Source organism: Thamnophis elegans, chromosome Z (assembly GCF_009769535.1).
Source record: "Thamnophis elegans isolate rThaEle1 chromosome Z, rThaEle1.pri, whole genome shotgun sequence".
Classification (NCBI taxonomy): domain Eukaryota; kingdom Metazoa; phylum Chordata; class Lepidosauria; order Squamata; family Colubridae; genus Thamnophis; species Thamnophis elegans.
In genome coordinates, this window is record NC_045558.1 from 127,624,418 (window position 1) to 127,640,775 (window position 16,358).

General features: G+C 44.1%; 1 protein-coding gene across 1 annotated transcript; it reads right to left on the reverse strand.

Annotated features, from left to right (window-relative positions):
• Window positions 1-1,617: 1,617 nt before the first annotated feature.
• On the reverse strand, window positions 1,618-16,315 carry LOC116521720 (vomeronasal type-2 receptor 26-like). Its single transcript, XM_032236381.1, has 6 exons — window positions 16,104-16,315; window positions 14,610-14,787; window positions 7,446-8,294; window positions 4,695-4,922; window positions 3,882-4,008; window positions 1,618-2,525 (listed from the first exon to the last, which is right to left on the reverse strand). The coding sequence occupies exons 1-6, from the start codon at window positions 16,313-16,315 to the stop codon at window positions 1,618-1,620; spliced, it is 2,502 nt and encodes an 833-aa protein (XP_032092272.1).
• Between the last annotated feature and the right edge of the window lie 43 nt (window positions 16,316-16,358).

Consider the following 16,358-nt stretch of genomic DNA (forward strand, 5'->3'; position numbering starts at 1 on the left):
GCATTTTTTACATGTTTTCAAACTGCTAGGTTGGCAGAAGCTGGGACAAGTAATGGGAGCTCACTTGGTTATGCGGCACCAGAGATTCGAACCACCAAACTGCCAACCTTTCTGATTGACAAGCTCAGCATAGCAATAGCAATAGCAATAGCAGTAGACTTATATACCGCTTCATAGGGCTTTAAGCCCTCTCTAAGCGGTTTACAGAGAGTCAGCATATTGCCCCCAACAACAATCTGGTCCTCATTTTACCCACCTCGGAAGGATGGAAGGCTGAGTCAACCCTGAGCCGGTGAGATTTGAACCGCTGAACTGCTGATCTAGCAGTCAGCTGAAGTAGCCTGCAGTGCTGCATTTAACCACCGCGCCACCTTGGCTCTTACAGCATCCTAGCCACTGAGCCACTGTGTCACATACATACATACATACATACATACATACATACACGTGCACACGCACGCACACGCGTGCATACACACACACACACACACCAACTTATTCAGTTCCTCAATTTTCCTCCATGCAGGTTTGGTTGCAATCTCTCTCTCCTTCATATCCTAATTTAAAAAGCCCCCAGGTCTGCAGGGAAAGGCAATTAGAAGGCCTCAGTCATGAAAGTCTAGATTTCTGCAGCCAGAAGAGAGTTTTCTCAACTATCAGTTGCTAGACAACTTTACAGTTTGAGCAGGCCTGAGTTTCTTTTGTACTTTGACTGTCTTGGACTTCTGCACCCATCACTGAAGAGGCTAATTCTCTCAAATGGAGCTGTTACCCTTGGCTGACCACTAGCAAACCGTATTTTTCAGAGTATAAGACGCATCCTTTTCCCTCAAAAAAGAGGTTGAAAATCTGGCTGTGTCTTATACCCTTAATACAGCATTTTTTTGCCACCCGAAACCCCCACTTCACCAAAATGGCCGTACATAGCTTTAAGAAGGCTTTCAGAGAGCTCTTGGAGGATGGGGAGGGCAGAAATGAATGAAAAATTGTGTTTTTTGCCCCCCAGCAGCACTCTATAAGCTTCCTAAAGGCTATGCATGCTCTCTTTTTTTGACATATATTGGCCCATTTCTGCAAAAAAGGGCCCATTTTTTGCTACTTTTTGCCCCATCACCACCCTCAGGAGCACTCTCCAAGCCTCCTAAGGGCTATTCATGCCCTTTTTAAAAAAACAGGCTCATTTTCATGAAAAACAGTGTTTTGAGGAGGTTTGCAGAGTGCAAACATGTTTTTTAAAAAAGAATTTCCTCTTCAAAACCTTGCTGCGTCTTATACCCCGAAAAATATGGTATATAGTTTAATAATGTTTCCTGTTTACAATCCTCAAAATGTTATTTGGAAGTTGTTTTGTTCAGGAACTGCAATGTTTACATATTATGACTCATGAAATATTACAGCTTCAGGGAACAAGGTGGTTCATATCTTACAATTATTCATAAGTACTACAGCAGAGGCATGATGGAATGGGGAGAACAGACAACATTACATATTTTATGAATACACAGATGCCCAGACTTTTGTTTTAATGAGCACTTAAGTCACTTGTCATTGGTTGTAACTGCAGAGTTTGGTCACAAACCTAAATCCTATTCTGTATAGAAAACTGATTGCTATAACTCATTTTATGAGGATTTTTTGCATGAGTTGCTGCCTGTTATTCAGCTCAGGTCTTATCAGGATGATGTAAACTTTGGGGGAGAAAATGAGGGTCAGTAATCCAGCACTTGAGGCTAAGATGGAGAAGATCTCCACAGCCACCATGTATTTCCCTTTGGTGCTCTGGTAGGCTGGGACAAAAGAGATCCAGACACTGCAAAAGAGAAGCATGCTGAGGGTGATAAATTTGGCTTCGTTGAAACTGTCTGGGAGGTTCCTGCCAAGGAAAGCCACTGTAAAGCTGATCATGGCCAAGAGGCCAATGAAGCCCAGGACACCGTAGAACATGGCAGTGGAGCCTTCATTGCACTCCAGGACTATTTCTGTAGGCAGAGAGTGCATGTCAAGATCTGGGAAGGGAGTGGAGTTCACCAACCACACAGTGCAAAGAGTAGTTTGAATGAAAGAACAGGAAAGCACTATAAAAAGTGCCAGCCTTTTCCCCACCCATGACCTCATCTGAGAACTCGGCCTGGTGGCCATGAAAGCAAGGACCACAGTGAGGGTTTTGGCCACCACACAAGAAACCGCCACAGAGAAGATGATACCAAAAGCAGTTTGGCGAAGGAGACAGGTTGCTCTCTGAGGCCGACCAACGAAAAGCAAAGGGCAGAGAAAGGAAAGCAGAAGGGAGGCCAGGAGGGTGTAGCTAAGGTCTCGGTTGTTGGCCTTGACGATGGGAGTGTCCTTGTGCTGAACAAAGACCACGAAGATCAGAGCTGTGATGGAGGAGAATAAAAGAGCAAAAATAGTCAAAGTGATCCCCAAAGGCTCATGGAAAGATAGGAAGCTGATCTCTTTTGGAATGCACTGATCCTGGGCTCTGGTGGGGTAATGATCTTCTGGACACTGGTAACAAGAATCTATGTCTGAAAAGAAAAGAATACAACTTTCCTTATCCAGAAGTACAGAATTAAGATAAAGATAAGTCCGCCATCCATAATGTGAGTTCTAAAAACATGTGCCTGATTCTGAAGCAACTGTGTTTTCATTAGCTGTATTGCAGGGCTTAACATTCATTTGATTGCTGTTCATGCATTCAGTTTATACGCACTCTTCAGAAGCTTTAGGAAACACATCTAGCCCTCTATTGTCCTGCTTTCACTAGAACAAGAACCCATTGAGATGAATGGGGGAGTGTTCTGACCCAGACTTCACGATCCCCATTCAACAGCTTACTCATGAGGAGAAACCCCCTTTTCTTTAGAAAAGCAGGAATACATGGCATTCACTGACAAAGCTCAAAGTCACACATCCGTAGGTGATTCACAAGCCATAGCAGTCTCTGAGTTCCCTGCAAGGAGCCTCAATTAACTCTTCAATCCCAACACAAAGAGCCCTGATCAAAAAGGAGCCTAAAAGGATGAAGTAATATATGAAAGCCACAGTGTACTTTTGCAATAGAAACTCTACTTCTCTAACTATCTGATTGGCTGGTAAAGATGGATGGTAAAGATGTCTCTGGCATCTATACAAAGGAAAGGACCAATTTCTATTCAACCTGATTTTTTAATGTGAAGACTACCCAATAACCCAGTGTTGCCCGAGTATTTATTTATAGGGGGAAAATGTCCAGACCAAATGAAATTTCTAATGTTGGATTTTCCCCCTTACCAGAGGGAGCCCACTTTTGGAGTACTGTGAAGCCATTACCATGACAACTCCACAATGCTGTACAGTCGAAGCCATTTTAGGGCACAACAGGCTGTATCTTAACAGAATACACACCCAAAAGGATGTTAGGAGTGTCTTTTCCCCACAGTATTTGACTCCAGAGAGAAAGTCATCTGTGCACCAAGTTTGGTTGAAATTGCTTGAGGCATTCCAGAGTTATGCTGGAGCACACACGGACAAACACCAGAGGTGGGTTGTTACCCATTCAGGCTGGTTCGGCCGAACCAGTAGTGGTATGCTGGCCTGGGTCACAGAACCGGCAGTGCCCCAGGCTGGACACACCTCTGAACCAGTTCCCCAGTAGCCACCGTCAGCACCACCATCTTTTATTTGAGTTCTGCGCATGAGCAGAACAATTTCCATTGAATTGCACATGCGTGCGCAGTTTGCATCCAGAATTCACATGCCGCATACACGCAAGTTAACTGGCAGTAACGCCAGCCAGAACCCACCCCTGGCATGCATACATGCACACATACATTTTTATATAGAGAGATTTATAAATGCCTCCACCTATTTCCAAACTCAAACTCTGTCCATGATATCCTTACCAATCTGGTTTGAAACTTTTCCTCTTGGGCATGGAAGGCAATCGTAACAACAAAATGGCTTCCCTTCCTTCTTGCTCTTGCTCTGACCTTTATGGCAGGGTTCATTACACAATGACAGAGGCTGAGCCTAGGCACAAAGAGAAGCAGACAATGCAGAACGACTTAAATGCTGCATTGGGATAGCCACATAGTATTGGTTCCTATTAGACGACTGGAATCATACAGTAGTTTGACAAAGTCATGTACGCAGAGTAAGTGTCTCCAGGTCAATACATTTATTCTTTCCACCTCACCTAAAAGCCATTACTGCAATCTTGCAGATAACTAAATGGAAAAAAAAATGTATTCAAATCACCCTGGATATGACTTAGATTGTATGCGTGGATACGATCTAAGCAGTGATGGGCTGCTGCTGGTTCGGACTGGTTCGGGTGAACCGGTAGTTGTGACCTACAGGTAGGCCCACGTGGCCACCCCTGCCCATGTAGAATCCCATTCTATATCACTGTGTTTTTGACACTCCACGCATGTGCAGAAGGTATGCATGAGCAAATTGCTGTGGTTTTTTTTTGACACTGCATATATGCACGGAAGGCACATGCAAGCAAAATGCCGTGTGTTTGGATGCTGCATGCGTGTGCTCGTGAGTGTGCATTTACATTTCTGGTGCTGGGCGAACCGGTTGTTACAGTATGTGATGCCCACCTCTGGATCTAAGACATATGAAAACCTGGAAGGGAATTCAACTAATTGCCTTAATATGACCTGCATCCTGGACCAAAGGGATGGACCCCAACTTTATATAGAAAATACCTGGTTAAATTTCCTTGGCCACTTAATGGCATTGACATAAACCCTGAATGCTTCTTCCTTGGGGGCTCTGGAATCAAATTTTCCCACTTTGACTCGATGTAGGCTTAGATTTGGGAATGTGACCCAGTTGATAATATCAAATCCTGCTTCCAAGTTCCCATTCTGATCAAAGGAAATCATTTTTCCAACACTGTTGTTAAATGAGACTTTTTGTAGATAGTGGTGGAACTAATTTCATAGCGGAACAAAAAATATATATAAGCGACATAGTTAGACCAAAACTATTCAACTACTGTCATGTGTTACAAGGTACGAATATTTGAGAAGCCAAAATTAGAAATGTATATTCAAACTATTCACAATTCAAAACCACAATTAACCTGGTCTGGCAATATTAGCGTACTTATAATATGATGAAAAATATAAGCAGAATAGAGTCAAACTGTCAGAGCGTTTGCAATATAGTGACTATTATTAGGAGAAAACCTAGGAGTAAAACACAGCACACAGAGACTTATACATTTAACAGTGGTTTATATAACATATCAGAGGTGGGTTGCTAATTTTTTTTACTACTGGTTTGGGCGTGCTCCCGTACACACTCGTGCATGCGTGCAACACCTCTGTTGACAAGCAGTCAATCTTCTTCTTAACTCTATAGGGAGAACTCAGCAATGGATATCGGACACAAGGAGAGATACACAAAGAGATAGATACACCTTCTCATGGCCTCCCTTAAATAGGCACCTCTTAAGGTGGTAAAGACTTATGTGAACCCATTCATGTTCTTATACTGGCTATGCTAATGTGGATTCATCCTCATTGGCCCAGCCTTACATTTCATCAGCTTTACAGTTGCAACAGCTTTACATTAGCTGTTCAGCTTTAAATCACCATTACCCTGACATAAACCACGAACACCCTCAGCTGTAACTATGCAGTTTACACCACCAAAGACAAAAATAAAAGGGAGGAATAGTAAATAAATCAAGCAATCTCAGCCACCAAGAGAATTACCTATCATAATGACCAGCTTGAGTGGCAATAAATGAGTAAAGAAGAAATGCAACGTTCTGCTTTTGGAGTTTCCAGATGATAGGAGGACCCCCCTCTTTCTTTTCCCTTAGTTAGGAGTCCTTATAACTCAGTTATTCTTCCCATAAAATGAAATTCATTTCCTATGATCTTTCCTCTAAGCCAGTGATGGCAAACCTTTTTGTAAATGTGTGTCAAAATTGTATGCATGCACGCAATAGCGCATGTGCCCCACACCCACAATGTAAATCTTTCTGAACTTCCAGTTTATGCATTGGTCCCCTATTTGGCCCTCTCCAGGCTCTGGAGGCGTTCCTGAAAACAGCCTCCCCTGGCCCTCCAGAAGGCTGAAAATAGCTGACCAGCACCCACACACATGCTGGAGCTGACATCTTGCATGCCAGCAGATGTGGCTCCATGTGCCACCTGTGACACACGTGCCATAGGTTCGCCATCATGGCTCTAAGCTATGGTTCTGAACCTAGTTATGTAGACAGTTAACTAATAATACATAGCCAAGATTGGAAGCTGAAAAACATTTCTGAAAGATAGAATCTGACCTGATCAATGATGAATACAGTATAATTAAATACATGATGAGAAAAACCTAGGTCCTTTAACCAGCTATATCCTGCCAGAATAGAGTCAAAGAGTATCTCTACACAACAGAAAGGACATTTATTAATGGAAATATGTTATAGGGGTTAACTGGATCTTAAGAGGTTGAGAATCTTCAGGTTATCTGCTTCTCTATATACCTACAAAGGTAAAAGGAAATAATCTGAGATTAACATAAACTGGAGAGTAAGTAGAGCAAAAATATAAAAGCACATCCATTACCATGATCTACTATCAAACTTTAAATCTTTATTTCCTCCAAATGTCTCTTTGTGGTGAGTAGGTCATATAAATGCTGAAGACTGCCATGGATTTCAATTGTTCACAACAAAGTCAAACTCCTTAAATCAACCAAAGTTTTTTAAAAACAAAAAATAGGAAGAGCAAATTAACAATGCAGGAAATGGTCTATGCCAGTTTTGAAATCTAGAAAACCCTAAACTTAATTGGGAATGCTGTTCTGACCTAGTCTTCACAAAATCACGAAGCAGACTCCTTGTCCCGACAAAACCTCTTTTTATTAAGCTAATGTGAATTCCTCTCATTCACATCTAGCAAAGTCCCAGCAAACAGTCTTTCAAGGGTGAATTTGCAACCACAGAGCTTATCAGGCTTGGAGAGCTGCCAGACTCATATCTTCCAATCACAACACTGTACAAGAAAATACTTGGCACTAATTAAATGAACTGATTGTCTCCTGCAAACACCCCTCCCTTTTTGCTGCTCTTTATTCCCTATGGGAGGGGCCATTCACTGTCCACCTGTTCCTTTACTCCCGAGTCAACCCTTGTTCCTTAACTGTTCCCTTCTCCTGGTAGCTCTGCACATGCACACATCAAGAACTGACTTTAGCTGTTCTTCTGACTCCCAAGAGGCAGCTGATAGCTGTCAGATGGCACTAGCTCCATCTCTGCTTCTGATGGAGAGCCCTCATCAGAGCCTTCTCGAGACTCCAGGACTGGCCCATGTTCCTCCCCAACCTCCTCACTGTCTGAGTCTGCCACCAGCTCCACTGGTTACTGGCGGACCACAACATCAGCTTTGATAGAGGAGGAAGATAGGACAACCTTTCTTGTGTTCATGTATTCATGACATTACCTGCCACAGCACTGGATTCTTTCGTCCTTCCTCTGACATAGTTCTGTGTCTGAACTTTAATGAAGTCATGGACTGCAATGCATGGGCCACAGCATAAACTGCATTGTAGACACTGTAGCTATGGGGAGTTATGCTCATGTCAAAGACAGATCTAGGAAGAGCCTCTAGTTTCTCCTCCCCACTGCAGTGATTCCACGCGTTCTCCTCTTCTGAAGAAGTGGGGAAGGAGCAATCAAAAGCCTGTTTCCAAAAGTCTTTAATAAAACCATCTCCAGTCTCCATGTTAGGGTTTCTCATCCGAAGAAAATTTTGGAAACCCACCAGCTCCTTTGATTGCGTTGCAAAGGCTAAGGAACCGTGAAGGATATCCAGATCCCAAAAGCGCTGAAAGGAAACTGAAGCAAACTCCATCTGTGCAGTCATCATCCAGACTTTCCCTCTCTCCATTGGTATGTCTTCAATTTCTGAAATTCTGGGAAACATCCTCATAAAGATTACAATGTGAAATTCACCATGTATGAACACAACACTGGCCACGCTATTAATTGCCAGTCGGTATACAAGCACCCAGGATTCTACCATTTCATGGATGCCAGTTTTCAGATATAATGGTGGAAATTGTTCTATGAAATCAAAGCAGATGCTGCCCTTGGAAAATTTGGGAAGTTCATTCTGTACAAACCAGAGGCTATTGTCATCTTCCATAAAAATGATACCAATCCAGGTCCACTTGAAAAGCAAAAGCAGCTGAAGTATCCCAACATACTGTTGGTTCCTACTAGGGAACATCCATTGCAACAAGGCTTGTTGGGATGGGTCATTAATCAAAGGTGAAGAACCATATCCAAGCTATAAAGAAAAGGGGGGGGAAACACTAAGTAGGTAGTGAAATGCAACAGGTTCTGACGGGTTCTCAAGAATTGGTAGTGGAAATTTTGAGTGGTTTAGAGAACTGGGAAATACCATCTCTGGCGGGCCCCAGAGTGGGGTGGGAATGGAGATTTTACAGTATCCTTCCCCTGCCACACCCACCAAGCCATGCTCACAGAACTAGTAGCAATTTTTTTTTAAAAAAAATTACCATTGGGTGGGATGAATTGGGAAACATATGAAAAACATAATTTCTTACAAAATTTAAAACTAAATCAAATATTAACTCCCTGATTCCCCCCAAAAAACTTTGGAAAGTAAAGTCAAATACCACCCTCATGGGACTTGGTCTTAATCACTTTTCATCCTTGTTCCACCCAGTCTAGAGTAACCATTCATATTTGATCATGAAGTTTAATGTTTTTCAAAACAATTCCCCAACGAATGAGAAGAGACATGATTTCACTGAAGAAAGAATGTAATTGCAGGTGGCAATCTTGCGAATTCTAAATATATTCTTTGAAACAAACAAACAAACAAACAAACACAAGTACATTCCTGTATTCAAACGAGTGATGCTTAATTATTATTTTTTAAAATATATAGACCTCATGAATGAAGATTACTAATAAGGTTTGGAGAATGTTGTCTGGAAGCCATGTTTATAAATTCCTTTAGAATTCTTCTATCTATTGTTCAGAGAGAGAGAGAGAGAGACAGAGACAGAGAGAGAGAGAGACAGAGAGACAGAGAGACAGACAGAGACAGAGAGAGACAGAGAGACAGAGAGACAGACAGAGACAGAGAGACAGACAGAGACAGAGACAGAGACAGAGACAGAGACAGAGAAACAGAGAGACACAGACTGACTGACAGACAGACAGACATAGAGAAAAAACACAGAGATACTCCTGGTAGGACTGATGTTTTGAAACAGCTTCCATCCACTCTGCCAATTATGTTTCTATGTCTTTGTGTTTTTTTTAAATATCATTCCAAATGGCTAAAGGAAAAATTCATAATGCTAATAATTACAACCACAATTTGCCTCTACATTTATGTTGCTAAATGAGACATTTGTTAAATGAGTTTGTCCCATTTTACAGCCTTTCTTGCCACAGTTGTTAAGTGAATCACTGCACTTGTTAAATTAGCAACCCGGTTGTTAAACGAATCTGGATTCCTTGTTGACTTTGCTTGTCAGAAGGTTGCCAAAGGGGATCACATGACCTCAGGACCCTGCAACCATCACAAATGTGAGTCAGTTGCCAAATATCTGAATTTTGATCCCATAACCATGGGATGCTATATTTGGTTGCAAGGATGAAAAACGGTCATAAGTCACTTTTCCCCAGTGATGTTGTAACTTCAAAGAGGACACTGAATGAACTGTTGTAAGTCAAGGACTATCTGTATGGATGGGTTATGGCTCTGTATTTGTGTGCCCATGTCTGCATGGCTCCTATTCTTGGCCAGGTTTTGTAGGTTGATCAGCAGAGAAGATCTGTATCTTTTCAAAAATTTGCCTTGCAGAGTCCAATGAATAGACAATGTATCTGCCCAATGCCTATTAGGGTTTAGGGTTTTATTAACACTTATAGGCCGCCCTTTTCCCTGAGGGGACTCAGGGCGGCTTACATAAAATAAAGGGAAGGGATATACAAACAATAACACATACAAAACATAAAATAAAATAATGAGCAACATTCATTCATCATTCGGGTGGGGGCAATTATCTTTGTCCCCAGGCCTGACGGGCTAGCCAGGTCCTAAGGGCTGTGCGGAAGGCCTGGACGGTGGTGAGGGTACGAATCTCCACGGGGAGATCGTTCCAAAGGGTTGGAGCTACTACTGAGAAGGCTCTCCTCCTTGTAGTTGCCAGTCGGCGCTGACTGGCAGATGGAACTCGGAGGAGGCCCAATCTATGAGATCTAATTGGTCGCAGGGAGGTAATTGGCAGAAGGCGGTCTCTCAAGTACGCAGACCCACTACCATGAAGGGCTTTATGGGTGACAAGTAGCACCTTGAAGCGCACCCAGAGATCAACAGGTAGCCAGCGCAGCTCACGGAGGATAGGTGTTATGTGGGTGAACCGAGGTGCACCCACAATCACTCGCGCGGCTGCATTCTGGACTAGCTGAAGTCGCCAGATGCTCTTCAAGGGCAGCCCCATGTAGAGCACATTGCAGTATTCCAGCCTAGAGGTCACAAGGGCCCGAGTGACTGTTGTGAGAGCCTCCCGATTCAGGTAGGGTCGCAACTGGCGCACCAGGCGAACCTGGGCAAATGCCCCCCTGGTCACAGCCGTCAAATGATGGTCGAAAGTCAGCTGTGGGTCCAGGAGGACTCCCAAGTTGCCAACCCTCTCTGAGGGGTGTAAAATTTGACCCCCCAGCCTGAGCGATGGAGCACTGGTCGAATTGTTGGGAGGAAAGCACAACAGCCACTCGGTCTTCTCCGGGTTGAGTACAAGCTTGTTAGCCCTCATCCAGTCCATAATGGCCTCAAGACCCCGGTTCATCACGTCCACTGCTTCATTGAGTTGGCATGGGGCGGACAGATACAACTGGGTATCGTCCGCATATTGATGGTATCTTATCCCGTGCCTTCGAATGATCTCACCCAGCGGTTTCATGTAGATGTTGAATAGTAGGGGGGATAAGACCGAACCCTGCGGCACCCCATATGTTAGGGGCCTAGGGGTCGATCTCTGCCCCCCCACTAACACCGACTGCGACCTGTCCGAGAGGTAGGAGGAGAACCACCGTAACACCGCTTAGAGAGGGCTGAAAGCCCTATGAAGCGGTATATAAGTCTACTGCTATTGCTATTGCTAACAGTGCCTCCCACTCCCACCTCCCGCAGTCGTCGCAGAAGGATACCATGGTCGATGGTATCGAAAGCCGCCGAGAGGTCGAGGAGAACTAGGATGGAGGGATGGCCTCCATCTCTGGCTCTCCAAAGATCATCGGTCAATCGGTCAAAGCGGTTTCTGTGCTGTAACCGGGTCTGAAGCCTGACTGGAAGGGGTCGAGATAACTTGCTTCCTCCAAGGACTGCTGAAGCTGGAAGGCCACCACCTTCTCAACAACCTTCCCAACAAAAGGGAGGTTGGAGACTTGACGGTAGTTGTTAAGGACAGCTGGATCCAACGATGGCTTCTTCAGGAAGGGTCTCACCACCGCCGCTTTTAGCGTGGCGGGGAAGTGCCCCTCCTGAAGAGAGGCGGTAACAACCGCCTGGATCCAGCCTCGTGTCACCTCACTGCTGTTGAAAACCAGCCATGAGGGACACGGGTCCAGTACACAGGTGGAGGCACTTACAGCCCTCATGGCCTTGTCCACATCCCCAGGGGCAACATCCTGAAACTCAACCCAGAGGTGGTATACCTCATCCTCTTGTGCCTCGGCTGGAACTGCGGGGATGGAGTCCAAATCCGACCGAAACCGAGCAATTTTGTCCGCTAACAATTGGGCATAATCCTCAGCTCTACCCTGCAAGGGTTCCCCCGTATCCCTCCTATTAAGGAGGGAATGGGTTATCCTAAACAGGGCGGCTGGGCGGGACTCAGCGGACGCAACCAAGGTGGCAATGTGGGATCTTTTCGCTGCCCTAAGTGCCCTGATGTATTCCTTGGTGCTGATTGTTAACATTGCTCAGTTCGATTCGGACTTGTCAGACCTCTATAGGTGCTCTAGGCGTCTCCTCCGGCGCTTCATCTCCTGGAGCTCCTCGGTGAACCAAGGGGGTCTCCGGGATCCGCCGCCTCGGAGGGGCCGTAGTGGCGCAATCCGGTCAATGGTCTCCGATGCTGCCGAGTGCCAGGCAGCAGCCAGAGTCTCTACCGGACTGTGAGTGAAAGTATCAGGAATGACCCCAAGCTCCGTCTGGAACCTTAGCGGCTCCATAAGTTACCTGGGGCGGAACCACCTGGTCGGTTCCTCCTCCCTACAGTGGGGGTTTGGTCTCCGGAAGTTGAGCCTCAGTAGGCAGTGGTCTGACCACGACAGGGGTATGATCTCGTTACCCCTCAGACCAAGATCACAAATCCACTGCTCCGAGAGGAATACGAGGTCGAGCATGTGACCTGCTGAGTGGGTTGGGCCCCGGATTACCTGGGTCAAGCCCATGGCCGTCATGGAAGCCATGAACTCCTGCGCCCCATCAGAGTGTTCACCGAGCGACGGCAAATCCCAATGCATCCGAAGCCTATCCCAATGCATCCGAAGCAGTGGTGGATTCCGGATGCCATTGCAACTGGTACAGTGCAATGGGGCCAGGCATCCACCACATGAATGCACGCAGCGCGCACATGCACACATACCACCTGCGATACTCCAGCTGCTCAGCAGAGTGTCGCGCAGGTGCTGTACGCTCTGTGCGTGTGCGCGGAATCCCCCAAAAACTCAAATGCCAGTAAGTAGTGTGGGTGGGTGGGCCCTCTGGAGCACCATACCAGAATGGTACCCAGTGCTCCCAGGAGGTACCAGTACATCCGTAGTGGGGCATACCGGTCATAACCCACCACTGATCTGAAGATAGTCTTCCTTGTGTAGAAGCATTTAAAAATGCCATCCTAGCTTCATAAGGCCGCAGGCAGTGGTTGACATTAGTTTCATTTTGTTGCCAAAGGAAGGTCTAGAGGTTAATTCTAGCTTCTAGGTTTTAAAGCTCTGTCTCATGCTTAACTTTTGAAGTTATTTATTTAATGAATTTATATACCACTCAGAGGTGGAATTCAGCCAGTTTTGACCGGTTCAGGCAAACCAGTAGCTCCGATGATTAGCAAACATTCAATACAAATTCAAGATAAACTGCTTCAGACTCGATTGCGGAAAATGCAACTTCAGCAACAAAGCGGTCAATGTCTGAAAAGCTCTACTTGACTCCATTGTTACAGCCTCAAACCCTCACAGCTTCAACCACAAACTGTCTACCGTGGACCTGAACCCATTCTTAAGAAGCCTATAAAGGGGGCTTGCATAACCACATCAGCGGGACTGCCCTCCCTGTAAGAGCTGAGGTGGCGCAGTGGTTAGGGTGCAGTACTGCCGGCCACTTCAGCTGACTGTTATCTGCAGTTCAGCGGTTCAAATCTCAGTGGCTCAAGGTTGACTCAGCCTTCCATCTTCCGAGGTGGGTGAAATGAAGACCCAGACTGTGGGGGCGATATGCGGACTCTGTAAACCGCTTAGAGAGGGCTGAAAGCCCTGTGAAGTGGTATATAAGTCTAACTGCTATTGCTATTGCTGCCTCCATTTATCTGTATTTACTTCCTTTCCTTCCATTCATATTTATGTTCACACCTACACTTGTTATCTTGGATATGTTTGACAAACAAAATTAGCATATGTGGTGGACTTGTGTAAAAGCAAAAAAAAGGTGAGGAGAATACATAGGTGGATAGAAAAGATGATAGGGAAACATATAGATTTTAAACCTGAACTGTTTTTATTAGGTATAATACCAGAAAAACCTGATAAGCAAGACACACACACACACACACACACACACACACACACAAATATTGCATGTCTTAACAGTAGCAAGGATTATATTCGCGCAATATTGGAAAAAAGAAGAAACACTGTGAGATGAAGAAATAATTAGGAAGATGCTACATTGTGAAGAAATGGGTAGACTTGCATTGGAAATTAAACAGAAAGAAACCACAGAATGTTATCAAACACGGAATTTATTTGGTTGGAAAAAAGGGATGGAGGTTAAGAATGTAATCTATATTGTTTAGCTAATTAGTAAGTAAGTAAATCTTTATTTCGGTCAAAGGCCAGCAATACACATCAGTTTTTACAATACATTAAAAAGTACTGACATTAAGATATAATTAAAAAGTATTGATGTTAAAAGTGGAAAAGAACATACATGTTCTCAAATTGTTCGGGTCATTCCCTGGTTTACCTGGGTGCAACGCTGTTAAGTATAGGAGTAAATGCAATGGTCCAAAGATTGTTAGAGATATGTCTAAATAATTGGTACCAGATGACAAATATACTTCTGTAACCAATTTTTTTCTTGTGGACATTGCAGCAGCACAGAACTTTGCCTCTGCATACGTGGTAACTGGGTTAGTGTCCTGAAGGAGAAAGCCTAGATAAAAATTGTCTTCCCTCCCTGGCATGTTAAGCTAATTAAATATCCAGATAACATGATGTTTATTAAGTACTAATAAATGCAGACAATAGAAAAATTAAAAACAAGCAAACAAACTTCATCAAGGATGAAGGGACACACTTTTATTTTTTTCAGGCACTAAGCACTATGCAAACATCTTACCTGTGGTACCTTGTAGAAGCTCAGAAGGGTTGCCATAAAGAAGTTCACATCAGAGTTAGGTCCTCCAATGACTGCAATAGTGTCATCTTTACTGTCACACTTGTAGTTAGGGAAGAAGTTGCTCCATGTGGAGAGAAGCTCCAGTGTGGCGAGGTAAGTCCAACTGGCACCAAATTGGCTGTTATAGATGTGGAAGCCGAGGGAGATATTGGGTAATATCTGAGGATTTGCATTGATCTCCATTATGGCAAATACAAAGGCCAAGATATGCTGATAAATCTGAGTCACAAACCTGCCGTGGGATTTACAAGATGAATGAGTGCAGTTGTTTATAGAAGTCAATAGGAGTCATCCAGGGCAAATATCCAAGGTCATACAATAGCAATAGCAATAGCAATAATAATAGCAGTTAGACTTATATACCGCTTCATAGGGCTTTCAGCCCTCTCTAAGCGGTTTACAGAGTCAGCATATTGCCCCCACAGTCTGGGTCTTCATTTCACCCACCTCGGAAGAATGGAAGGCTGAGTCAACCCTGAGCCGGTGAGATTAGAACAGCTGAACTGCAGAACTGCAGTCAGCTAAAGTAGCCTGCAGTGCTGCATTTAACCACTGTGCCACCTCGGCTCTGGTGCGCAATCAGAGATATCCTAATATGAAACTAGCTCATATTCATAGGAAGGATTACTAAAATTGATGGTAGACTTCCACATGATATAGGCAGCTGGTATTTGGTGGGCAAATAATCAGTGCTATCTTATGTATTTCTTTCAAGAAAACTCTTAAATAGCCAACATGTTGAATCCAGGAAACAGAACATTTTGATGTGAGCCTGCTATGGTGTGACCTAACCATAGTACACAAAATTGTCTGCTACAACGTCCTACCTGTCAATGACTACTCCAGCTTCAACTTCAATAATACATGGGCAAACCATAGATACAAACTCAAGGTAAACCACTCCAAACTCAATACGATTTCAGCAACAGAGCGGTCAATGCCTGGAATGCTCTATCTGACTCCATTGTTACATCCTCAAACCCCCATAGCTTCAAACTCAAATTGACTACCTTGGGCCTCACCCCATTCCTAAGAGGTCTGTAAAGGGGACGTGCATAAGCGCACCAGCATGCCTATCGTCCCTGTCCTACTGTCCCCATTTATTTGCACTTACTTCCTTTGTTCATATCCATATTTATACTTATACCCGTTATCTTGTACATGTTTGACAAACCAAATAAATAAATAAATAAATAAATAAATAAATAAATAGATATCTGGCACAAATGTTATGTGGAGTGGATACGAGCTGACTACTGCAACAGGAATTTTCAGACTACTAGTATGAAAAATATGAATAGTCCTAGCACTTATGTTAGGTCATGTTCCCAATCTTCCTCTCTTGGTGGAATTGCCTGCTTAAAATAAAAAATCCACTTTATTGTAAGAAAACACCTTATGGAAAATGTACAATTAACAAGAACCTTGGCTTACCCAATCTCATCCAGGAGATTGTGAGATGGATGTTGATTGAAAGTCACGGGGTCAGAAAATATGTAGGCTTGTGAGATAATGCCAGCAATAATGTGGTCCCCTGGCTGATAATACTGGTGGCGTATTGGCAAAGGGTAACAGATCTTACATGTACCAACTGGGACATTGGACACTGTCTCAGGTAGTAGCAGAAATATCAGGTAGAATGGCATCAGGTAGAAACAACTTCTTCTGGACATCAGATCTGGTCTAAAG

Excerpts from the sequence above, each read along its gene's own strand:
- LOC116521720 (XM_032236381.1), bottom strand. The coding sequence starts at position 16,315 with ATGCCATTCTACCTGATATTTCTGCTACTACCTGAGACAGTGTCCAAT. Across the intron at positions 14,788-16,103 it reads AATCTCCTGGATGAGATTGG|CCAATTTGGTGCCAGTTGGA; the intron begins GTAAGCCAAGGT and ends CATCTATAACAG. Across the intron at positions 4,923-7,445 it reads AGAATCCAGTGCTGTGGCAG|TTCCACCACTATCTACAAAA; the intron begins GTAATGTCATGA and ends CTATGAAATTAG.